At 35.4% G+C, this 25,831-nt stretch overlaps 1 protein-coding gene across 1 annotated transcript in view; it reads left to right on the forward strand.

Annotated features, from left to right (window-relative positions):
- Nucleotides 1–25,831, forward strand: part of KMT2C (lysine methyltransferase 2C) — a gene marked incomplete at its 5' end in the record, with an annotated part of 335,980 nt that overhangs the window by 49,236 nt on the left and 260,913 nt on the right. The window contains one exon of the mRNA XM_044678960.1: nt 1,474–1,562. Coding sequence (XP_044534895.1) covers nt 1,474–1,562 — 89 coding nt within the window. The remainder of the gene's footprint in view (nt 1–1,473; nt 1,563–25,831) is intronic.

Genomic DNA, 25,831 nt, shown 5'->3' on the forward strand with positions numbered 1-25,831 from the left:
CATGTCATTCTCAAAACTGTACTGTTTGTGTTCCTTTCTACATTTCCTTTTCATTTATATAAGCATGTTTTAATGACTTCTTTTTTGCAAGATTCCTTTTAAAATCTCCCTTTCCTTCCAGACCCCCTCCTTCATTTAAAGAACAATGTGTAAAAAAAAATCTGTTAACAGATAAACATAATCAGTAATATCAACAATAGCTAGCATTTCAGTAGTACTTTAAGGTTTACAAAATGTTTTAAGAAGTTAAATGACTTGATGAAGGTCACACAGAAGCCTGTTTTTGAACACAGATATCCTTACTCTAGTTCCAGTGCTGTATTGACTATTGAACTAGCTAAATCAAGTTTATATCTTTTTCCATCTTTCTGTTTGTAGTCTGTGGCTTGCATCTTTATCATTGTGGAATTGTGGTAGCTCATGTTTCATTATAGTAATCAGAATTTTTTTTTGTTTTGTTTAATTTACAACATTGTTGTCCTTTTATAAAAATCTGTTCTCTTGGTTCTGATCACTTCATTCTGCATCTATTGATACTACCCAGAATTCTCTAAAATAATTTCTTTGGCTATTTCTCAAGGCACAATTATATTCCATTACATTTATGGTCTATAGTTATTTAGCCATTTCTCTGTTTTAATAATGACCATTTAAGGCAACCTAGATTCTTGTTTTTGGTTCCTACTTATATGTTTTTACTTTCTCTTTCAGGATTTTGAAGTTTCTTTACCTTGCAACTTTTTCTTCCTATTATTATTCTCCCTATTAATTCCATTCTCCTTTTGCTGCTTTTCCCCTGTTTGTTACATTCTTCCACCTAACTTCTTGGGTATATTTAACTTGCCGTTATGCAGTTTAAGTAAGAATGAGATTAATTATTAAATGTCCATCCCTGTCAACTCTTTCCTCCATGTTGGCATACTCTTTCCACATATCCCAAATATGAGAAATATTCTTTCCCCCTTTTTTACACGAATGTAATCTTTTTTTCCTCCTTTCTCTTCCCCCCTTCAAAGATTCAGAACAGAATGAGTTCCTCTTAGAACCACTGTTTTTCAAATTCAAAAAATATTTTGACTTTTTTCAGTAATACAGAGATTTAGTATATATAGTAAGTAGAAACAATTTCACCTTTATATAATTTTGAAATTCTTTTCTATTGCCTTTTCATGATTTAAGTTAAAGCTTATTATATTAGCACTATTAAGAGTTCATTACAACTTTTTGCTACATAGAATTATTCAGAGAATTTTTTTAAGGCGTTAAAGCATACTATTCTGACAAGTCTTTGGGGAACACAAATTTATTTAAAGCAGGCAAACTGATCACTTTCTGAGAGGTAATTTGGATTTAATTTTTGAGAAATTTTCTTTTATGATTGGTTTCATGTTCTTTTAATTTTTATGTTAGTCATAGTGCAAGTAACTCTAAAGTTGCACCATAATTTAATGAAGTTCTTTGTTTCATTTATAGGCCTCGAAACAGAGGAAGAACTGCAGTTGAGGATGATGATAGTATGGATGGATTGGAGGCAGCAGAAACAGAAAACACCGTTGAAACAGGTAATAAATTAAGGCTGCTACTAAATGTTTACTTTTTTCCATTCACGTTGCAAAATTTAGGAACTAATACATAGTAGTCATATTATCAATTGTTAGATTTTACTTTTGAAAGATCTGTGATTTTGTGAGATTGGGTTCTTCAACTTTGATTTTTCACAGTTCTCTAAGCCTTTGTAAGGCATGAATTTGTGTGTTTTTGTGAGTTCCTGTTTAGTGAGATTTTTCCTTTCCTTTTTCGCCTACTTTCCTATGATTTTCTGTCTTCTGGTCACAGCACTCTGAATATAAGTAGACTGGTCTTAAGACTACAGTCATGTAATACATCATCTCTGCTTAAGGCCTTTCTTGATTGATGGGGATCTGCTCCTCAGCCTCAATTGTAGCCTCAATTGTTTCTATCTAACAGTGAGACATTTGAGTGGAACTTGTAGTAAAGGTTTTAGATTATAGGAAAAAAGAATCTTATGTTCCTTTGGTACACATATCTAAAACTTCCCTTTCTCCAGGCCTCAAAGAAAATTTTATTAGGAAGAAAATAACTTTAACAAGATTATGTATAGCATACTATGATAAATAAGCAGATGGATTTATTGTTTAATTCCTAGCTTTGTTGAGTTTGATAGGTACTATAATTGTATTCAATTCAAGAGACATTTACTACTTATTGTGTGCCAGATTAGGAATACAAAGAAGAAAGGAAGTATTTGCCTTTACAGAGTTTTCTAAAGACTTAAAATAACATGTATACAAATAGACATATATACTTTTTGGTGTAAATCCTTGTGATTAAGAGCCATCAGTAAGGGCCTTCTGTACTTAAGTAGGTAGTGGGTTGGGTTTTAAATGGAGCTAGTGTTCTAGGAGTAGAAAAAGAGCAGTTCACATGTGAGAAGTAAACAATGTGATGACCTGAATGTGGGAGATAATATCATGTAAGGTGAAATTAAAATTACATCAAGGGGAATATAACAAAATCAGTTTGGCATTTAAAGTTTCCAGATTATATTTCAAATGGAGATTGTATTTTAACCTGATTGTAAAGAGCCACCAAAACTTATTGATTGTATTTGGTTAGCCTATGTCTGCTTACTACCCTCTACTAATTATTGGTAAGGCTTGAGGATTGTTAGGTAAGGTAAATACAGTAATTTAGATGGGTGTGAACCTCAAAGACCCCAAGGGCAGTAGAATATAATGATGGCAAAGAATATGTCTAAAAGTGTAAATTAGGAATTAGGCTTATTTTTCATTTTAATTCTGGGCCATCATATCAGAGAACATGAGAGAATATCATATTAAGGTGAGGAAATGAAAAGAAAATGATAGCACAAAAGGAAGAAGACAGGGCAATTTTGTTAATAGTCTGTGTTCTTTTGTTTCTAGGTATCACTTGGATAACATTAAAGATATTTTAAATGTTCTGATAATTATTTAAAATGGATTTTCTACTGGTTTTTATTTAGTAACATTCTCCAGCGATGGTGATTTATGTGGATTTATTTTATTTCTTGCAACTTTGTTACATTTGTTTCTATAAACTTGACACTTTGGTTTCTTGTTTTTTTGGTGTAGTTACTGGGCCAGTTTCTTTTTCTTATCAACTCTTCTAGCATCAAGCATTTCTATATCACTATACTAAATACTACAATTGACAGTGAACATCCTTTTTAAACTCCCTGATGCTATTGGAAAAGCTTCTTACTTTTTCTGACATTTGGGTTGTTTCCTCTTAGTTTTTGATACAATTTGCTATATTAAGAATAAGTTCACTTTTTCCTCTATCTAAGTAGCTAATTTTTAAAATTCAGAAATGAGTGTTGGATTTTGTCAATCCTTTTGAGAATACATTGACATAATAATGTTACTGTTACTCATCATGTCAATCATCATTAGTTTTCTTAATAATTTACTAATCCTGCATTAATGGTATAATTCAATCTGATCACTGTCTGTAATCCTTTCCAAATGTTGGTAGTGCACTTACTGATATTTATCAGTATTTATTAAGGATATTAGTTTATAGTTTTCTTTCTCTGCTTTCTCCCTTCTTTCAATAGCAAGACTATGTTTGTTGGGAATAGTTTTAATATCAAGATTATAAACTTTGCTTTCTTTAAAAAATGTATGTAATTAGTATTACCATTATAAACTTAATTTGTCCTCTTAAAAAAAGACCATATCTTAGAAAGGTGTAAATAATTTTTTTACTATATAAATTAACAGTTCATTTGTAAAATTTATTTTTATTGATTTTTTTTTAAACCCATACTTTTTGTCTTAGAATCAATACTAAGTATTGGTTCCAAGGCAGAAGAGAGGGAGGGACATGACAGTTTGGGTTAAATGTAAATTTTAATGCAAGACTTTCTTTCTCCATACCTGGCTCTCTATCTGCTGAGCCACCTAGCTGCCACCTATTTTTTAGTTAAAAAATAATTATATATTTTTATTTAGCAGCTGTGTGTGTCTGTGTGTGCGTGTGTGCGCATGTATAGATAGGTATTCTTCCATCTGACCAGTTGAGTTTAAAGAGAAGTTAAGTCTCAACCTTTTCATACCCCCTTCTCCCCCCACTTCTTTTGTGTCTACTTGTTTGTCCTGATTAGAAATTCCCTAACCCTCCTTTCCCTCTTCTCTTTAGTATATTTTTCTTGACCTCTCCATTGGTCTCCTGAAATCATCAAGACATAGCAGAATCAGTCTTTAGGCTTTATTTAGACTTCCTCTATGACCCTTGATGATGACAGGGTTTGGAGTGAACAAATGTGTCACTTACCCATTTTGCAATGTAAGCAGTTTATCCACATTTTAGTCCCTTTTGATCATTCATGTTTCTTAATTCCTATGATTTAACTTCATTGTTTCTGCGGAGTTCTGTTCTTAGGAATACTTCAGAAGGTCCTCCATTTTATTAAAGGTCTTTTTTTCTGCTCATTTTTTCTGGGTAAGTTATTCTTGCCCATCAGCTTTTGTCTTTTGGAGCATCAAATCCAAACTCTCTGCTTCTTTATGGTGATAGCTACTAAATCATGTGTGATTTTGACTGTGGACTGTGGCTTCTTATACTTGAATTTTTTCCTTTCTAGATGTTTACAGTAGTTAAGAATGGCAGGTTTGGATTTTTGCTTTGATTTTACTGAGAGTTATTTTGAAGTTGTAGGAGGTGACCAACAAGTTCTTTCTATTTTTTTCTTGCACTATTATTTTAAAGAGATCTGGGCAGTCTTTTTTTAAAGATTCTGTGAAATGGAATGTCTGGGCTCTTTTGGGCCATATCGTTAAGATAGCATAGCAGTACTTGAGGATTTTGTTGTTGTTATTTTGCCTTGATCTTTTCCCGAGGTCAGTGTTTTAGATACGAATGAGATTTATTCTTTCTCCATTCTTTTCAGTCTTTTGTCCTTATTTTATTACTTGTTTATCTGAGGAAATCATTGACATACTTCGATCACTGTGATTTTCAGGAATTTTGTTGTTTGAGAAGGTTTTTTTTGTCAAAAACGGTGTTTCTTAGGTTCTTTTTTTTTTTTTTTTTTTTTAACTTTATGTGGTAATTTAAAGTATTGATACTCCTTGCCTTTGTCAAGGATCTGTAGAAAGAAAGGAGTACTAATGCATTGTTTCTGGGAACTGTGAATTGATCTAGTTGTGCAAAATGATTTCAAGTTATACTTTGCATTTGACTGAAATGTGGCCCTTTGACCTACATATTACACTGCTTGGCACATGCCTCAAGAAGGTCAATAAGGAAAAGAAAGGCCAGACATGCATGGAAGTATATTTAGTAATACTTTTTATGGTAGGTGTTTGGTAGAGATTAAGCAAATACCCCTCTACTTAGGTTGACTAAATAAATTGGAGAATGTGTCTGCAATGGAATATTACTAAAGTTCAATAATTTAATTTTAATGGCCCGATAGGACCCTCAAATAATAGCTATGCAAAGATGGGTAACTGAGTATGTGGAATATGTAAGATTATATCAGGCTGGTTTGATAATTGTGGCAATCCTTACATAATTTTTTTCTTAATATCTTTAAAAAAAATCTTTAGTATAAAGAATTATTCAATATAAAAAAGGTAAGGTGAAAGAATACACTGGGAAATATTGGTAATTAAAAAATTTTTTTAAATCTTTGTTATTCTGATTGACATGTTTATCTCTCATTCCATGTTCCATTTCCAGAACTAGTTCTGACTGTGTATCTTTTATCTTTATTTAAATTCATTTTCTTTTTACACTGCAATGATTTTTACATCTAACTAGTTGGTGGTCTGATTGTATATTGAGGATTCAAGAATAAGCTTTTCCTGTCTGAAAATATAAACTTCACTTTTTTAATGGAGTTAGTCTGTCCTTTTACAGTGAAGCTCAGTAGTTAGTTTTTATATTTGTCAAAGCTAGCAATATCTTTTGGAATATACTTTTTCTCATACCCTAACTGGTAGTACTATTTCTTTGGAATTACTGTATATTATTTTTTATGTGCTTGTATTTATTAGTGTTCTATAGCTGTTATATCTGTGTTTGGTGTGTGTTCTGTTTAGAATGTAAGTTCCTGGTGAATAGACATTATTTCTTTTTTCATACTATTATTCCCAGTACCTTGCACAATTTAGGTGCAATAAAAATATTTGTCTGAGTAATGATAATTGAGGTATAGTGTTTGTCTTTGTTGATAGTTTTTAGTTGTCCTTTTTTTTAAAGGAAATAGTCATGTTGTTTAGTTGTGGAGCGACTATGTGAACTGAGGAGTGTTGCTTTAATTCTTTAATTGTTCTTTAATTCTTTAATTCTCAGATATTTTCCCACAATTTCTAGTAATCATATTATTTCCATGTTTTCATTGAACTCACCCAGTCACAAATATGTGTTGCTTTAAGTTGAAGGGACAAAACACTATAGTTAATTGTAAATAAATAAATGAATGAATGAATGAATGAATAAATATATATATATATTTGCTTGGGAAGAAGAGAGAAAATTCAGATTGGAAACTATTAGTGTAGAATATGACTGGTCTTAGCAAATATTTCTCCTTCCTTTTGTCTCTCTGCCCTTCTGTTCCTCTGTTCCTCTGCCCCTTCTCCCCTTCCTCTTTGCATCTTTGTTTCTTCTTCTATGTCTCTTTCTCCCTTTTCCTTCTTCCCTCCTTCTTTCCTTTCCACTTTCAGGGGATAACTGACTAGATAGGGGTGTGGAATATGTACTTACAAATGAAGTTGATGAGGAAGAAAAGGGATAAGAAGGAGACCTATGCCTGGAATTTTTTAAAATTTCTGTGACTCTCCTTTGGAGTAACACCTTAGTTTCCAGGGTATGTCAGTTAGGTGATATTTATATCTGCTCAGTGATTCTTGAAGTGATCTTTGGTTTAGCTATGCAATGGCTACTTTATTTAGGGTAACATGATTTGGAAGTGATGTGTAATTGAAAAAAAATTGAAACAATAATTTTTTTAGCCAAATTTGTTAGATTATGCTCTAGATTTAACAGTTATCTAATTCATTCCAATACTATCCATTCTTTATACCTACATCAATGCCAGAGTAATTTTTCTAATGAATTGCTTTGATATGAAACACTCTAAAAAAACTTTTCACACTTTCTTCATTGTTTATTCAATAAAGTATAAACTCCTGATACTCTTCAGTGTCTAATTTTAACCTATATTTCAGCTTTATCTCAAACTGCTTTCTTTTTACATAATCTATTTTCCTATCATATTAAATTACTTTTCTTCCTTTTTCTCCTGTACCTATCCAACTCATGTCTCCTTGTTTTCCTTTACCTATCTATCCCCTCTATTCCTTTCCAGTGCCTGCTATGTTCATTTGAAGCTCCTTCAAGGCTTAATTCAGACATGTAACTACTCTTTGGGGCTTTTTATTACTTCACTGTTATCCTTCCTCTTCTGAAATTGATTTTACCCTAAAATTCCTCATAATATGTTTCCTGAAGCCATCCTTTGACTTTTTATTACTCACTCTTATGTCATAGCTATTTTAACAGATGATGATAAGTTCCTTGTGAGCAAAACAACATTTTTATATAACTAGTTTAGTAGTTAATTTTTGGGGTGAGTGAAAGGCATATGGTTTTTATTTTATCACTTATACCATTAACTCATAAGAAAGGACAACCTGTCATCATTTTACTAAATCTCAAGGGGTGAGGGGTGGGGGCTTCTTTCCTTTGTCAGGGTAGAATTTGCAAAGGTGAGCCAATTTCATTACTACTGTAAAAATACTGAGTACAGAGTGTCTTCAGATGGGAGTTTGGTATTCATAAAATTCTTCTTTAAGCATTGACTGGTTTACCAGTGAATCTTAAAAAAAATTTTTTTTAATCACTCTTGATTTAGGGAAATGCAAATTAAACCAACTGAGGTACTACTTCACACCCACCCAATATGAGAGTAAAGTGAAATGTTGGAGGGAATGTGGCAAAATTGGGATAATGATGCATTGTTGATAGAGTTGTGAACAAATCTAACCATTCTAGAGGGCAATTTGGAACTATGCCTAAAGGACTGTAATACTGGGTATACACTTTGATCCTGTAAAAAACCTTTCCTGGGCTTGTATCCTAAAAATGTAATAAAAAAGGGTAAAGGACCTACTTGTACAAAAATATTTATATCTGTTCTTTTTATGGTGGCAAAGAATTGGAAATTGAAAGGTTGTTCTTCAGTTGGGGAATGGCTGAACTAATTGTAGTATATGTTGGTGATAATACTATTGTGCTATAAAGAATAATAAACAGGATAATTTTAGAAAAGGCTGGAAAAATCTCCATGAATTGATACAGAGTGAAGTAAGTAGAACCAGGAGAACATTGCCCATAATAACAGCAATATTGTGGAATGATGAACTGTGAAAGACTTTGCTACTCTCAACAATACAATGATCTGGCACAATTCTGAAGGACTTATGACAAAGAATACCATCCACCACCAGAGAAAGAATTGTTGGAGTCAGATGCAAATTAAAGCATACTATCTTACATGTTGGTTTATTTATGCTTTTATTTTTATGGCTTTGGTTTTATGTAAGTATTCACTTAAAACAAAGACCAATATGAAAGTAGGTTTTATATGATAATACATGTTCTAGATCAAATTGCTTTCTATCTATGGGAGGAGGGAGAGAGACAATTTGGATCTTATAATTTCGGAAAATGTACGTTGAAAATTGTTATTATATGTAATTGTGTAAATAAACTATCTTTGGATAAAAAATTAAAATGAAATAAATTTCACATCTTAAGTCTTTTAAAAAAAGTTTAGTTCTAAATTCATTCATTCTCTTCTTCTCCCCTTCCTGAGATAGTAAACAATTTCGTATGAAGCACATTCATCATGTTATATAAGAAGATACATTAAGGAAAAAAAACCCAACCAATCATGAAGAAAATAAAGTGAAAAATGTTAGTCTTTGATCTGCATTCAGACCTCATCATTTATTTCTCTGGAGGTGGATAACATTTTTTGTCATGAGTCCTTTGGGACTGTCTTAACTTATTGTATTTCTGTGAGAAAAGTTAAATCATTCCCAGTTCATCATATAGTATTACTGTTACAGTATATTAAGTTCTCATCTACTCATTTCACTCTGCATTATTTGATATAAGTCTTTCCAGGTTTTTCTGAAATCTCTTGCTTATTATTATAGCACAATAATTTCCCATTATAATTACATACCCTAACTTGGCAATTTCCCAAATGTGGGCATACCTTCACTTTCCAATACTTTGCCATCACAGATTTTTTTTTTAAACTAATAAGTCTTTTTCCTTCCCTTCCTTCCACCTCCTTTTTTTCATCTCTTTAGGATACAGATCTAGTAGTGGTATTGCTGGATCAAAGGGTATGAACAGTTTTATAGGCCTTTGGGCACAACTCCAAATTGCCATCCAGAATGGTTCAATTAGTTCATAACTCCAATTATGCATTTGTGTCCCAGTTTTCCCACATCCCCTCCAATATTTGTTATTTTCCTTTTCTGTCATATTGGTCAGTCATCTGGGTGTGGGAATCTTATGAATTAACAGGTACCATGATTGTTAATTTCATGAATTTAGGTGACAGATGTAAGAAAGAGAATGTTCCAAAAGTGGGTGAAGCTGACTTGAAACTTTCACTGGGAATCTTAAAGCAGGAACTGAATAAGTTTGAGAGGAGTCTTAGACTTTCTGTATTTAGTAGTAGAAGAAAAATTGTGGCTGCCATAATGATCTCTGAGGAAACACCCTGTGTTTAAACTCATTCTAGAAGCCAGGTGGTCCTAGAAGATGGCATTTAGCTTTAAATGTTTTTTATTAAAACAGGTTTTTAAAAAAATTAATGTCTTTTTTTTATTTTTAGACCTTAACTTCTGTCTTAGAACCAATATTGAGTATTGGTTCCAAGGCAGAAGAATGATAAGGACTATAGACAGTTGGGTTTAACTGACTTACTCAAGGGTTATACAGCTAGGAAATATCTGAGGCTAGATTTGAATGCAGGACTTCCCAGTCTCCAGGTCTGCTGAGCCACCTAGCTTCCCCAATGTTTTTTTGTTTGTTTGTTTGTTTTTAAATATTATCATAGTCTTCTTTGTATTTATTTTTAAAGAAAGAAATCTATATAACTAATCAATAAGCATATTGAAAAAAAATTCTAAAGACCTTTTCCTTGTGTAATATTGGAGGATAACCCACTTTCATAAAGAGTTGGATTCCAGCTGTCTTCTCATAGCTTCCCATTCTATTTATTTAAAAAAAAAAAAAACAAACCAAACTCTTATCTTTTGTTTTATAGAATCATTACTAAGTATCAGGTTCAAGGCACAAGAGCTAAGGGATAAGTAGTTGGTGGTTAATGACTTGCCTGAGGGTCAGACAGCTACAAGTAACAGACTAGAGGACCTCCTCTGTTGCAAGGCCTGACTCTATCCACCTAATCACCTAATTGCTCCCATTCCATTAATTTTTTATAAATTTGCTACATTTACTTTTTATTTGTTGATGATTCATTCTGTTTACACTGTTATAGTAGCATACAGTTTTCTTCATTTTGCTTACCTTACTTTGCATAATTTCATTAAGTTCATTGCATGCTTTACATTTGTAGAATTTGTCATGTCTTAGAACTCAGTGATACTTAAATACATTCATGTATCCTAGTTTGTTTAGCTATTCCCCAGTTGGTAGGTTATTAACTTCATTTCCACATCTTTGCTATAATAAAAAGTGGTATTATAAATATTTTGGGGTACGTGAGTATGGAGTATAAATACTTGGAGGGTTTTTTTTTAAAAGGCTTTCTTGTAATTAAAAAAAAAAGTCTAGGAATGAAGCTTTTGATTTAAAGGGATATAGACAGTTTAGTTGCAGTCTCTTCCAGAATTGACTATACCATTTATTGTCATCATTGTCATTATGAGAGGTGCAAAGTGATACTCAAGGGTTGTTTTGATTTGCATTTCTCGTATTACTAGTGATTTGGTGCCTTTTTCCATGTGGTTGTGAATATTTTACAGTTCTTTTAAGAGTATTTTTTTCATATCCTTTGACTGTTTAGCAGTTGAGGAATGGCTGCTTAGGTGTGTGTATGTGGATGTCTTGGATACCAAATCTTTCTCAGAGAGGTTTGGTATCCAAAACTGTTCCCCTTCTTATTCCAGGGGCATTGGTCATTGGTTGATTGGCATGTTAGCAATCAACCAATCAACTAGCCTTCTTATTCTAGCTACATTATACTTGTGTCTGTGGACGCTTTTCAGCTTCATGTAATCAGTGTTATTTTTTAAATCTTTTGTAAAATGTCTTTATCCTTTATTTATGTGTAGCCTATCTATAGCTATGCGAATTGTGTGAACTTCTTCTCTGATACTTTTAATAATACGGTCTTTAATTTTGAGTTTGCCTTTCTATTTAGATAATATAATAGTGTATTGGTCTGAACTGTAGTCTACAATGCCCATCTTTAGATTTAATCACCAAAGGTGAGAACATCTCCAATTTTGGGAAGTCTAACCTACGCCACATGTGCTAGAGTGGGTGATGAATCAGTCCCTAGGCAGTCCTCTAGAAGTGTCTGTTGTGATTGGACACAAACTAGGAGGGAGGCACAGGAAGTGACACATAAGGGAAACCTTTAAAAAGAGAGAGTTGTGTGAGTCAGAGGTCTTTTGCTGGAGAAGGGCTTCTGGTTCGTGAAGGACATGTGGAGGAGCTCTGGACCTGGGACCCTGAGACCTTGGTGAGACTGCTTTTAATCTTTCTTAGAACTACACGTGAATTCCTTAACCTTCTAGGAGGCTCCCTTGATTTGGAGAAGCCCTTTTGGCTTATTGACTTTTAGGCTCTGGCTAGGCCTCTGGAGCCCTGCCCTAGTAAAGCCCAGACTTGAATATAAATCTCTTATTCTACCCTCTTCTCATCTCTCTACTTCCACTCTCTCCTATATTTTGTAAATAAACTTCCATAAAAGTTATTTTGACTTGAGGTTATTTCTTAATTGGGGAAATTTCACCTGGCTACCATTTTTTTTTTTTAAACCCTTACCTTCTGCCTTGGAGCCAATACTGTATTGGCTCCAAGGCAGAAGAGTGGTAAGGGTAGGCAATGGGGGTCAAGTGACTTGCCCAGGGCCACACAATTGGGAAGTGTCTGAGGTCAGATTTGAACCTAGGACCTCCCGTCTCTAGGCCTGGCTCTCAATCCACTGCCCCCACCACCTTTTAATATATTCGACCAAAAAACCCCTTTCCCCCCCTTATAGAACCTATAATTTTTCTCAAATCTCTTGAGTTTTACCAGCAGTTTTTATCATCTAAGAAGATGTTTTCCCTTTGTCGAAAAATGGGTTATTGGGTTCTGTAGTTTCTGATTCTTCCTTGTCTATTCTTTATTATCTCATTAATATCTCTTTATTTTTTTAACCAGTGCCAGTGGTTTTGGTGATTTACTGCCATTTGTGTTTTGAAATATGGACATGCTAGGCCCCTTTGTCTTCATTTCCCTAAATATTCTAGTTTGAAAGGAGAAATCTTTTCATATACTTTGTGACCTTAGTCTTCTGCTGGTCTCTGCCTATCAAATTCTTTTCCTCCAGTCTCTATTGTATCACTATCTAACCTTGAGGTATAGATTTTCGAGGATTTCTGTTCTCCTTAAAATCATAGCTTTAGGGGTAGCTGGGTAGCTCAGCGGATTGAGAGCCAGGCCTAGAGACTGGAGGTCCTAGGTTCAAATCCGGCCTCAGACACTTCCCAGCTGTGTGACCCTGGGTAAGTCACTTGACCCCCATTGCCTACCCTTACCACTCTTCCACCTATAAGTCAATACACAGAAGTTAAGGGTTTAAAATTAAAAAAAAAAAAAATCATAGCTTTACCCTACTACCCTTCCCAGCCATCACCTTATATTTCCCCTCCCTTTTCATAGCTAAAATCCTGGTAAAAGAAGCCTGCTTCTGTTGTTTTCTTTTAACTTCACACTAACTCTTCAAATTCTTGCAGACTCTTAAGGGTATTCTGGCAATGTTCATATCACTGAACTTTGTCAGTCTTTTTAATTGTTTTAGTCAAGTGAAATTATGGTAAATAAAAATATGCATTTTTGTCAAATGCCTGAGTTTTCCAGTATTAAAATGTTTATGATAATCGTGATTATGTGATTATAAAAAAATAAGCAGTCATGAAATTACAAACAAAACCTTAAAGTTGAATAATAGGAACATTTTCTTTGTTCTAATCATTTTAAGTAAGGAAACGAGTCCGCAAAATTAAAAAAATAATAATTATTTCTTTTTAAATCAAATTCCAAATTTTCTCTCTTTCCTGCCTCTACTCCCATTGAGTATGCAAGCAAAGTGATATCAGTTATATACATGTGAAATCATACATTGTACCACATCCCCCTTCCAGGGATCGAACTCAGGACCTTCAGCTTACAAGACTGACACGCTACCAACTGCACCAAGTGTCAATGGTACAATGGGAGAAGCTTCTAAGGCAAAAAGAGTCACTTAGCTTTACCCTGGGATCCATTATTCAGTCTGCAACTGCTAGTCTGAGATTCCCTTCAGGGTGGATTCTCATGGGAACAGGGACCAAGCACAAGCTTTGGGGTCTCCAACCTACAAGGTATTTCTAAAACTTGGGGTTCATCAGATCTCATTAAGCCACAAGTTTGGGGACTCTAGATTCCATGTCGACAATAGTAATTCCACTGCCTTTGCCTTCTGGGATTTTGTATTCCAGAGTTTCCAATCCTTTAGTGGGGAAGCTTCTAAAACTTCTGTGATTCTGACTGTGACTTGTTTGTTTCTAACTGCTTATTATAGTTTTCTCCATGATCTGGGAGCTCTGAAATTTGGCTATTTTATTTCTGGGAGTTTTCATTTTGGGATATTTCAGGACATAATCACTCATCTCTTTTTATATAACTGTTTCAGGAATTCTTGCAGGGCTTGGGTCCACTTAGCTTTTTGCCTTGAGACTTTTTGGTTCTATCTGTTTTTACATTATTGTCTTCTGAGTTTATATTTTGGTTTTCCCTACTATGGCAGTAGATTTTTTATGGTCTAGTTCTTTTTGGGTTTGCTAATTTTTCCTTCTAATTTCTTGACTTTGAGCTTTATGTTGAAATTGGGCTCTACTCACCTAAAGGTGGGGACACATTGTGCCAGGCTTCAAACTTTTTTGTGCTGCTGTTTTCAGAACGAATTTGGGGGTCTGCAAATTTTTGGTGCTTCCAAAGTGATGTGATCAATTACTGTTTTTCTGATCTAAGCTCTGGTCTTTACCTAGGAAGGGCATCTGCTTCCCAGTAGCCCCAAGTCTTAGTTCTCCTCTCTGCCCTGGAAATGTGACCCCAGAACTTCTTATAGGAAATAGAGTTGCTATTCAATGTCAGCTGTACTCATTCCTAGCAGAGTCCCCTGCAATCTCTTTCAGACTAGTTTAATAATAAACGGAACCAGTAATTAATGTTATGATAGAGGGGGTAGAGAGAGTCTATGAGGTGGCTCTCTATTCCAGCTCTCCCCCTCAGGGCCCAATATACCCTGGGAGACTTCGAGGGGGTGTCACCCTAAAACTGGGTGACCTGGATGGTCGTGCTGCCCCACAGGAGTTGGGGGCAAGGCTTCCCTATAAGATGAGGTATATGGTACCTCAATCCAATTCTGAATGAGGGCGGGATTTGGGCCCCCCTAACCCCCCCAGGTCAGTCAACTTTGCAGTGGGTGGTCTGGCTCCAAGATTGAGGCAGCCAGACTAAGCTATGGTTCCCTTCTCCCTCGTTTTCTCTCAGGTATTCTGGAACACTATCTGACTAATGAATGGCTTTTATTAATCACAATTCAGGGATTGGGGAAAGGGGTGAAGGGTAGAGCGATTTGGGGTGCCCCTTTCTCTTATTTCTATGGAGTCCATCACTCAGGAGGGAACCTTTGGGATTCCCACTCCTGAGCTTCTTCTCCCGCCCCTTCTTCTTCTATTTCTATCCTTTTCTATGATTGTAAGTTTTGACGGAAAGGGGGTCTCTCAGCAAAGTTGGGTAGTGGGAGAAGGAGACTAAGAGATTGCTTCCAAAATGGTTGAAGTCTTATTGGGTGAGAATCTTTGACCAGGAATCTTTGACCAGGGAATCAGGGTTTCAGTGTCCAAAGAAAGATCCTCAGGAAGCCCTCAGGACTGGATCTGAGCTGGGATGCCCTCCACCTGAACCCTTTTACTCTTCCTCCTTTCTCCTCACAGAGAATTACCCAGAATTCCCTCTCTAGTCTTTTCAGCTGCCAGTAACTGGCACCAACTGTCAGCCATTCCTTCTCTGGCTCCTTTTGTCCCATCCCCCTTGCACAAATCCCATCTTCACACAAGTTGTCCAATTCCTTTGTCATCTCAGGTTGAGAACTTCTAAAGCTGCAACTGCTAATTGCTGTCTGTTTCCCATGCTGCTGTCAGAGACCTCATGCTAATCTCCTAAATTATCATGAGGAGGAAAGATGTCTCTCTCTGACCTTTGGAAGTCTCTACTGCTCCAAAATTTGATTTGAGGAGTTATTTTAGAATTGTTTGGAGGAGAATGTTAGGAAAGTGCCACCTGCCTCCTGCCTGAACTCCACCATTTTGGTTCTTCCCCTTCTATTAAAAATGACTGGTTTACTAGACACTGCTCTATAGAAACCTCTCTCCCAATTTTGTTTTGGAAAAGATAAGCATCATCATTCCAAGGTTGAGGGGAATCGAGGACAGAATTTTTGCTTAAGTTGTTGCCTTTATGAATAGAAATCTTTTATTTGGTGATGAGTTCCTTGATTCCTATTTCTGTTTCTAGGCAGTTTTTCTCCTCTGTAGTTCATTTAATATATATTTACCTACATAATAAAAAAATTCTGTCAGCTATTGCCTATTAATCACTGTGACCTTCTTTCTTTATTGAATTCAGTGCCTGGCCCACAGTTCTTCATTTACTAACTTTTGCACTTACACTAGGGGTCTTACTTGTGCTTATATGTATGTATGCACAGACATATCCTCAGAAACCTAAATGCTTACTTTTGTAGCTTATTCATTTCCCATGAACTTTTCCACCTTCATGAATACGTGGAAATGGTCATTCTTTTTTAATTTATTTTTATTTTATTGATAATAAAAAATTTTCCATGGTTACATGATTCATATTCTTTCCCCTTATGCCCCCCTCCCATAGCCAACAGGTAGTTCCACTGGGTTTTACATTTGTTATTGATCAAGACCTATTTCCATATTGTTGATATTTGCACTTGGGTGATCGTTTAGAGTCTGCATCCCCAATCATATCCCCATTGACTCATGTGGTCAAGCAGTTGTTTTTCTTATGTGTTTTTTCTCCCACAGTTCTTTCTCTGGATGTGGCTACTGTTCTTTCTCATAAGTCCCTTATAAATGTTTTAGATTATTACATTACTGCTAGTGGAGAAGTCCATTACAATTGATTATACCACTGTGTATCAGTTTCTGTGTACAATGTTCTCCTGGTTCTGCTCCTTTCACTCTGCATCAATTCCTGGAGGTTGTTCCAATTCACATTGAATTCCTCCAGTTCATTATTCCTTTGAGCACAATAGTATTCCATCACCACAGATACCACAGTTTATTTAGCCATTCCCCAATTGAAGGGCATCCCTTCCTTTTCCAATTTTTTGCCACCACAAATAGAGTGGCTATAAATATTTTTGTACAAGTCTTTCCCTATTATCTTTTTGGGGTACAAACCCAGCAGTGGTATGGTTGGATCAAAGGGTAGGCAGTTTTTTAAAAAGCCCTTTGGGTATAGTTCCAAATTGCCATCCTGAATGGTTGGAACAATTCACAACTCCACCAGCAATGTATTAATGTCCCAATTTTGCCACGTCCTCTCCAACATTTATTACTTTGCTGACATGTTAGCTAATCTTGTTAGGTGTGAGGTGGAACCTCAGAGTTGTTTCAATTTGTGAAATGGTCGTATTCTTAATCCAACCAAACAGGGAGGCAGTATATGCCCTTGACCTTGCCATTACCATTTCACAGTCATGATGTCACCACCTTATGTGATCATAATCTGTCATTTTACTTTATTCTGTACCTTGCATCTCCTGAGTCTATTCTTTTTCCTCATAATTACTTCTTAACTCTCAGTTCTTCCCTTAACCATCACTCTTATTTGGCTGCCCTCTTTTTTTCTTCACTGTCATGACTCCTTAGTAAAAACTAGTTCTGCTCTATATTACCCTCTTCTCTCAAATCTTTTGTCACATTATTTTCTAGTTAATCTTATCCTGTCAGTGATGCAAATACTCACAAACCTGCTACAAGTCTTCTCTACTCTTAATTCATCCCCCACTTACCTGTCTCTTCTTACTTCATGTGCAGTAAACTGCAGTGGCTCTGAACTATTTTTTAGCATCAAATAGTATTGTCTGTTTGGCTTTTAAGAGCCTTCATTATGTATTGCTTTCATACTTTCTCACTCTTCTTAGATCTTCCAATCCCCCTTTCCCTTTACTTTCTCCTTGATAAATTATTCTCCTGACTAGTTTCTGTAACACTGGTCTCTTCTGCTTCTTTTCCTACCTGCCTGCTCCTTCCTAGTTTCCTTTGATGGATATTCCTCCACATCATGCCCACTTAGAGTTTCCCTCAAGGCTTTGTCCTAAGCTCTTTTCTTCCCCTACTATTTCATGTGGGGGAACCATTAGTTCAATGAATTAAATTTTCATGTGTATGTAGATGATTCTCTGGTCTACTTTTAGCCAGTCCTGACCTCCCCCTAAGCTTCCAATCTCACATCTCTAATTAGACATCTTGAACTGGATATCCCATTGTTACTTTAAATTCAACATGTCAAAAACTGAACTCATCTTTTTGATAAGGGAGATGTCTTTGTATAGCCCTTAGCACATTGCCTGTTCACTTAACAGATTCTTATTCCCCTTCCCTTCCTTTTCTTCCCACTTTCTACCCACCCCCTTATACATTCTTCTATTTCTTCTTTTTTTTTTTTTATTTTTATTTTTTTTTAAACCCTTAACTTCTGTGTATTGACTTATAGGTGGAAGATTGGTAAGGGTAGGCAATGGGATCAAGTGACTTGCCCAGGGTCACACAGCTTGGAAGTGTCTGAGGCCGGATTTGAACCTAGGACCTCCTGTCTCTAGGTCTGGCTCTCAATCCACTGAGCCACCCAGCTGCCCTCTTCTATTTCTTTTGAGGACACTATCAGCCTCCCTGTCACCCAAGCAATTTCAACTCCTCACTCTCACTTCCTATATCCAGTCCTTTACAAAGGCCTCTTTTTTTTGTTGTTTGCTTATTTCAGTTGTATCTTTGTGACCTTATTTAGGATTTTTTGGGCAGAGATACTAGAATGATGTGCCATTTCCTTTTCCAGCTCATTTTACAGATGAGGGAACTGGGGCAAACAGGGCTAAGTGACTAGCGCCGCTCCCCCCCAAGGTTATAAAACTAGTGTCTGGGGCCAGATTTAAACTCAGGAAGATGAATATTTTTGCCTGCAGGCCCCTACCTCTCTACTGGGTCACCTAGTTGCCTTTAAGGCCTTTTTACCTTGATAAAATCTCACAAGGCCCCTTTTATGACACTGTACCCCTCCTTCTCTCTGCCTTTGTCTAGTCTTGGTTCCTTTAAGTCAAAGTTGGTTTGTCGTTGTTTTTAGTCTTTAGAAAGGGAATTAAGACCTGGCTGTTGAAGGTGTTTTGGGTTTATAAAATTGGATTTAGTGTATAGAAAAACTTCCTAAAAGAAGTTAAGGGGCATTGAAATTTACCACTTTCAGAGAGGTAGTGGATTTCTTCTAATGGTGTAGGCTTTCCAAAAAGACTAGAAATTTTCCCCCCAGCTACACATTGGTGTTACAGGGTACTTATTTCTTTTCAAGTCTAAAACTAAATTTTAAACTTTTAGTGCATGTGTATGAACATCAGGTTCTCTAATTTTTAATCAATTCTTTCCAGGCATGCTTAGTTTGTTTCTCTCGTAGGATTATGTGTCCTTAAGGACAGTTTGATCTTTTGTTGACTAAACTTATTACAATTATTTCTCCTTTGGAAAATAAGGGATAAAATCTTAACACTTTAAAATTTATTCCATTCATTAGGTACTCAGTTACATAATGAATGTGAAACTTCTCTGTTTACATTGCTGCTACTATATTACAGATTTGAGAAGATAAATCTAATATAAGCTAATGCTTATCGTTCTAAAATTTAAAAATAGGAATTTCTAAATAAAACTTCATTGTATCCAATCTAAATCTAAACAAAAACGTTATCAGCTATATACATGAAAAATAATTTTAAACATTCATTAATTTTTTAAAATTCTAAATAATAAGCAATTTGACATGTTATATTTATGTCTTCAGTCAAGCAAAACATTTCCATATGTCATGTAGTGATAGAAAACAGATCCCCCACAAAAAAACCTCATTAAAAAAAGTTAAAAATTTCAATGTGCATTCAAACTGCCAGTTTTTTATTTTGTAGATGGATATCATTTTTCATTATAAATGAATTTGGAATTGTCTTGGATCTTTGTTTTGCTGAGAATTGCTAAATCATTTTTATTTGATCATTATCCAGTATTGCTGTTAAGTTTTCAGTTTTCTTCTGGTTCTGCTCACTTCACTTTACATCAATTCATGTTAAGTCTTTCCAGGTTTTTCTGAAAGCATCTTGCTCATCATTTCTTATATCACAATACTATTCCATCACAATTTTATCCCACACCTTGTCCTCCAATTCCCCAATTGATGGGCACCCTCTTGTTTTCTAATTCTTTGCTACTACAAAAAGAGCTGGTATCTTTGGGAGATTTGCAGTTTTTTTTATATAGCCCTTTAGGTATAATTCCAAATTCCAAATAACTCTCCAGTATGCCTGTATCTGTTCACTATCCCATTAACAGGGCAATGTGTCCCAATTTTTCTCTAACATCTCCTCCAACATTTTTTATTTTCCTTTTCTGTCAAATTAGCTAATATGATAGGTGTGAGGTGGTACTCAAGAGTTGTTTTATTTGCATTTCTTAGCATTTTCCCATATGATTATATATAGTTTTCATTCTTTCATCTGAAAACTACCTGCTCATATCCTTTGACCCTTCCCCTTTCCTCTTATCCTATTTTTCCCTTTCTTTCCCTCCTCTCCCTCCCTTCCCTTCATTCCCTTCCTTCCTCCTTCTTTTAGATTTATCCTATAACTCATAATATTTTTTCCATTGCTTTATTCTGAGCCATTTTTTTCCATGATCTCCTTTGCCAGTCTCTTCACATCTTGGAGTTAAATCATTACTTCTGTGCTAAGAACTTTCATGTTTTTTTTAAAATTGTTAACTTAAACTCTATATGTCTAATAATAAAATGATCTTCTATGAGCAGATTCCCTTAAAACTATTCTTCCTCCCAATTTGACATCACAAACATGTTGGAAACTTTGGAGTGATTCGACTTTATTTTGCTCTTCTCATTCTGTTAACTTAATGTATTCCTAACAATTTTTAATCTCTAAAACATTCCTATTAATTTGGAGTCCTGCATCTATCCCTTTCTCTTCACTTCTTGCAACATTATACTAGTGCATCCCATCATCTCTCACTTGGATTATTCTTATTGTTAGAAAATTTTTCTTCTTGCTTTTTGTTTAGAGTCCAATTCTTTCAGTTGTGAAAATAAATTTCCTAATGTTAAGAATTTATCAGTTTCTACTCAAAATGCACCCCATTGTCTGGCATATTTAAGGCATTTAAGCCTCTACAGCTGAGTTCTACTTTTGTTTGGTTTTTGTTTTTTTTGATAATGAGCCTGGTAGAATGGGGTTGCATCTTGGTAAACTTACATTTCTTTTAAACCATACTGCTCTTTTCACTTACCTGGTAGACCTACTCCACCTAGTGGAGAAATCAGTAACCACCAAGCAGTAGCTGGGGGGGGTGGTGGAGGGAGGGTGGATCTTTGCTGACATCTTAAACCTGTTTTTTGTACTTTCTTTCTGAATTTCTAGAAATATATTTCAGCAAAAATTGGAACATCCTATCTTCTGGATCATTTTGATTAAAGACTTAGAAAAACTAGAGTATTCAATCCAAGAGGAAAATATTGGCTTATTTTTATGAAAAGCTAAAGTACTTATTTTGTGCCTTGTTTTCCACAGATGTGAACTACAGGCATTTTGACTGAATTCTATTAAAGGGGGGGAAAAAGCTTTGCCTGTGGCCTAGCAGCTGGGCATGGAATATCACACTGGTTTGAATGGGTAGCTTTGTTGCTTTGGGCATAAGCACAGGATGGCATTTAAACGTTCATCTGGAGTGTCAGGCAGCATTGAACTAGAGACAGCAAAGCACTGGCAGCTAGACTTATTGCTGTCTTCATTTGTCACAGGCTTCATATCTCTCCCCTTGACATGTTGGCCAGAGCAGTCTGTTTTACAATCTGCCAAACAAAACTTTTAATATTGTTTCAAGCAGCAGGCTGATAAAGAAACAAGAAAGAATTAGTTATCATTAGTCAAATTAAGGTTTTATAGAACTTTGTTTCTTGTATTTATGAATACCTTTTTAATCTGGTTCTTTAAAAAATGACTTTTGATCAACTTACTTTAGGTTTACTACTATCAAATGTTGTGTTGAAAAGTACGGGGTATAGGAAATGTTTGCATAGGAAGTTATATCTTTTTATTTACAACTTTATATATTTTTCCTTCTAAAGAAACATCTTTTTTCACCCAGTAATGCAACTCTGGGAATTAGGCTAAATGTACACGCATTCCAAAAGTTATTTTGTTAACTTACGCAAAGAAACTTAACATAAAATTAAAATTTAACAATATCTCTCCCCCCCTCCCCCCATTTAATAGGGATCTCCTACTCATTGTGACTTGAATATTGCAATAATGTTGTCTTACATTGAGTTAATTTTAGTAGAATTTGTATGATGAGGAATTTAGTGTTTTCAGAACTGAGGTAATGTAGAATTTAGTGTCAGTTATACATGGTAGACCTACAGTAAAATGTTAGAATTGAGAAGCCTTATATATTGATTGGGGATGAGGGAAATGAGAGTGTAGAAGATAAATTGTGATATTAGTTGATGGGAAGGTTGGTGATGCCCCCCAAGAGAAGTAGGGAACTTTGGAAGGGGGAAATTTTGGGCAAAAGACAATGAGTTCAGTTTTTAGTGCGTTAAGTGTGAGATATCTACTGGAGGACATTTCCTACCTCAAATATACCCAAAGATGGTCAAACTTGTGATCTTGTCATTACCCACAAATGTGCCACCTCTGTTCAAGAATTGCGAAATATTTTCTCCAACTATGATCTTTTGGCCTCCTATTTTCCCCTGCCTTCCCTTATTAAACCTGATATCTTGACTCTTTAGTTCACTTCCAGACCATCTCCCTTCTTTTACAATCTTCTTGATACATTGGTGAGCCATACTTCTTTTATCTTTTTAAATCCATAGCCTTGTTCATATATTGCTAATTTCCCTCAACCTTGGATTACTACTTCCTTTTGCTGTTTTAACTCCTATATATGTGCTATTGAATGAAGATGGCAAAAAACCAACAAAAAAAATCCACAGTCATTCTAACTGGGCCCACTACTAATTCTGTTAAACAACCTCTACTGAACCCTCATTACTGCTAGGAAATCTGTTATACTTTCCTTATCAATTCACTGTCCTATTCTCTAAAGTGGATCTTCTAAACCTTTTCATCTCTCCTTACTCCTTCCTCCACTCTCTCACTTGAGAACCTTGCCTCATATTTTATAGAAACAGTTGAGGCCTTTTGCTATGAACTCCTCCTCTTCCTCTCTTTTTCCTCTGCTATCATTCATATACATTCTCTTTCTCCTCCTTCACTCCTGTTTCTGATGACAAAAAAATTTTACTATTTACCAAGGCTAACTCTTTTACTTGTTCAAGTGAATCTTAGTCCATCCCATCTCCTTTCACAGATTTTCGTAGTCACCTCTACTCTTTAACTTTCTTTTTGTCTCTTGTCCACTACTTAATTTCTTTCTGCATACAAAAATCCTTTCCCTCTTCTCCTCTTCTTCCCCTTCTTCCCTTTCTTCCCTTTCCTCCTCTTCTCACCTCTCCAGGGTTAGGCAATGGGAGAATCACACAGCAGCTAGGAAATGTCTGAGGTCACATTTGAGCCCAAGACCTGGCTCTCAATCTGCCAACTAATCTCAACCTTCTCACTCTTGTCTTGACTCCTTATTTCATCTTCTGACCTCATCATTCCACCAAAACTGCTCTCTACAAAGTTAATAATGATTTGCTAAGGCCATTCCACAGTCTCCTTGTTATCTCTGTAGTTTTAGACACTCCTTTATATAGCTACTTTCCTTGACACTCTTTTCCCTCTAGGTTTTTGGGATGTTACTCTCTCCTCTTTCTCTTCCACCTCTCTGACTACTCCATCTCTAGAGCATACCCTCTAATAATAGATGTCTCTCAAGGTTCTGTCCTGGGCCCTCTTCTTTTCTCCATTTATACTATTTATCTTTGTGGTCTCATTATTTCCCATGGATTTAATTACCACCCCATATGCTGATGATAATTTCACTTTTCCAACATCTCTCTATACATTCTCTTCTCTTTTGACACTGCTACCACTGTAGTGCAGGTTCTCATCACCTAAATGCCTATAGACTCAGGACTCTACCACTCTAGTCCTTCATTCAGCCACTAAAGTGATTTTTCTAAAGCACAGGTCTTAACCCATATCACACACCACCCCCCAACCTTAAGAATGTCAAATGACTTTTTACTGACTCAAGGATAAAATACAAAATTCTCTTTCACATTCTAAGCCCTTCATACATATCCTAGTTCCTGTCTCCAACCTTTCCAGTTTTCTTATAACTTACTATTTAATGTGTATTCTTCAGCCACTGTTGCTGGCTGTTCCTAAAGACATTCCTTTTTTTTTTTTTTGGGGGGGGGGGCTTCAGGCATTTTCTCTGTCCATTTCCCATGTTTGATGTTCTTGGTTTGCAGCTCCAACTGCTGATCTTTCTTAAGTCTCAAATAAAATCTATTTTTTTCCCCCCAAAAGCCTTCTAGAACTCCTTTTAATTCAAGAGTCTTCTACTTTGTTAATTATTTCCTTATAATTTATTGATTGCTTCCTATGTGTATTTATTTTTTGCATATGTTTCCCTTATTAGATTGTAAGCTCCATGAGGACAGGGACTACATTTTGCCTCTTTTTGTATCACTAGCAGCACATAGTATAGTTTGGCATGTAGTTTGTTAGTAGTATGGTTAATGATTACTAATCCAGTTTAAAAAGTCTGTTTGGCAATTGATGATAAGAAACTGAATGTCCAGGGAGAGATTAGGGCTGGTTAAGTAGATATGATAATCTTCAGCATAGCCATGGAAATTGAATCCAAGTGAGCTATTGAGATCACAGATTTGTGCTTGTTGTTTTCACTTAAGTTCTCATTTATTTATCAAACTTTTTCAGTCTGATTTCTGACCTCATTACCCAACTGAAACTAGTTTCTGAAAACTTCCAAAGGGGAAATTATCTTAACTGAGAAATGTCATGGTCTTTTCCCACCACTCTTCTTGTTGACCTGATACTTTTTAACACTGTTGACTACATTTTCCTGGATAGCCTCTCTTTTATGGAGTTTTATGGCACTATTCTGTATTGGTTCTTATCTTTCTGTTCATTCCGTGATTACCTTTGCTAGATGATCATCATCCTTGGGTTCTTAATTCAGGGCCCTTCTAGCTCTCTTTATGTCCTCCCACTCCCACATGTTGACCACATCATTTCTCAGGGGTGTAGGCATCATTCCTCAGACACACCTCTCTTCCAAACTGTTTAATTCTTTTGAAAGTTAGTTATTTGACAAGTGGCCCTGGTTTGTAAAACTTGGTTTGAAGTTCCTACTTTTCAACCCTCATACCCAGGCAGTTATCAACTTTAATTTTTACACTGTTGTTTGCATCTAATCCCATTTCTCTGGTTACAGGGGTCCTAGATCATATTCTCATCAATTCCTACTTATTGCAATAATGTCCTTCTTAGTTTCTGTGCTTTAGGTCTCTCTTCTCTTCAGTCCGTCTTCCATTCATTTGCCAAAGTGATTTTCCTTAAGTGTAGACCTGACAATGCCACAATCAACCCAAGGGGTTCCCTTTTGCCTGTAGGATAAAATATATACTCTTCTTTTTAGCTTTTAGCCTTTTACAACCAGGTCCTGTCTTATAGTGCCAGCCTCATTATATCTTAACTTTCCTTCCCTTGCTCTTTTTCAGTCAAATTTCTATGTTCATAATACAAGTTAATTTCATTTCTCCTCTCCATAACCTTTCACTGATTGTTTTTGTTCCTTGGAATGCATGTCCACTTCATCTCCTTGTGGAAATTCTTTTTTTCTTCAAGACACAACTTAAAGCCCTACTTTTTTCCTACAGAACCTTTGATTTTCACTTTATGCTAGTATCCTCCTTCCTTTATATTTAAATGCCATGTGTTTATATTGTGTGTATATGTGTCTCCTGTGCTTTTTTTTTTTTTTTTTTTTTTTTTTTTTTGAAGGAAAAATGGTATGTTTTAATCTGTGCTCGGACTCTGTTGGTTCCTTCTATGGTGGTGGATAGCCTTTTTTTTTTTTTTTTTGAAGGAAAAATGGTATGTTTTAATCTGTGCTCGGACTCTGTTGGTTCCTTCTATGGTGGTGGATAGCCTTTTTTTTTTTTTTTTTTT

Source organism: Gracilinanus agilis, chromosome 5 (genome assembly GCF_016433145.1).
Source record: "Gracilinanus agilis isolate LMUSP501 chromosome 5, AgileGrace, whole genome shotgun sequence".
Classification (NCBI taxonomy): Eukaryota; Metazoa; Chordata; class Mammalia; order Didelphimorphia; family Didelphidae; genus Gracilinanus; species Gracilinanus agilis.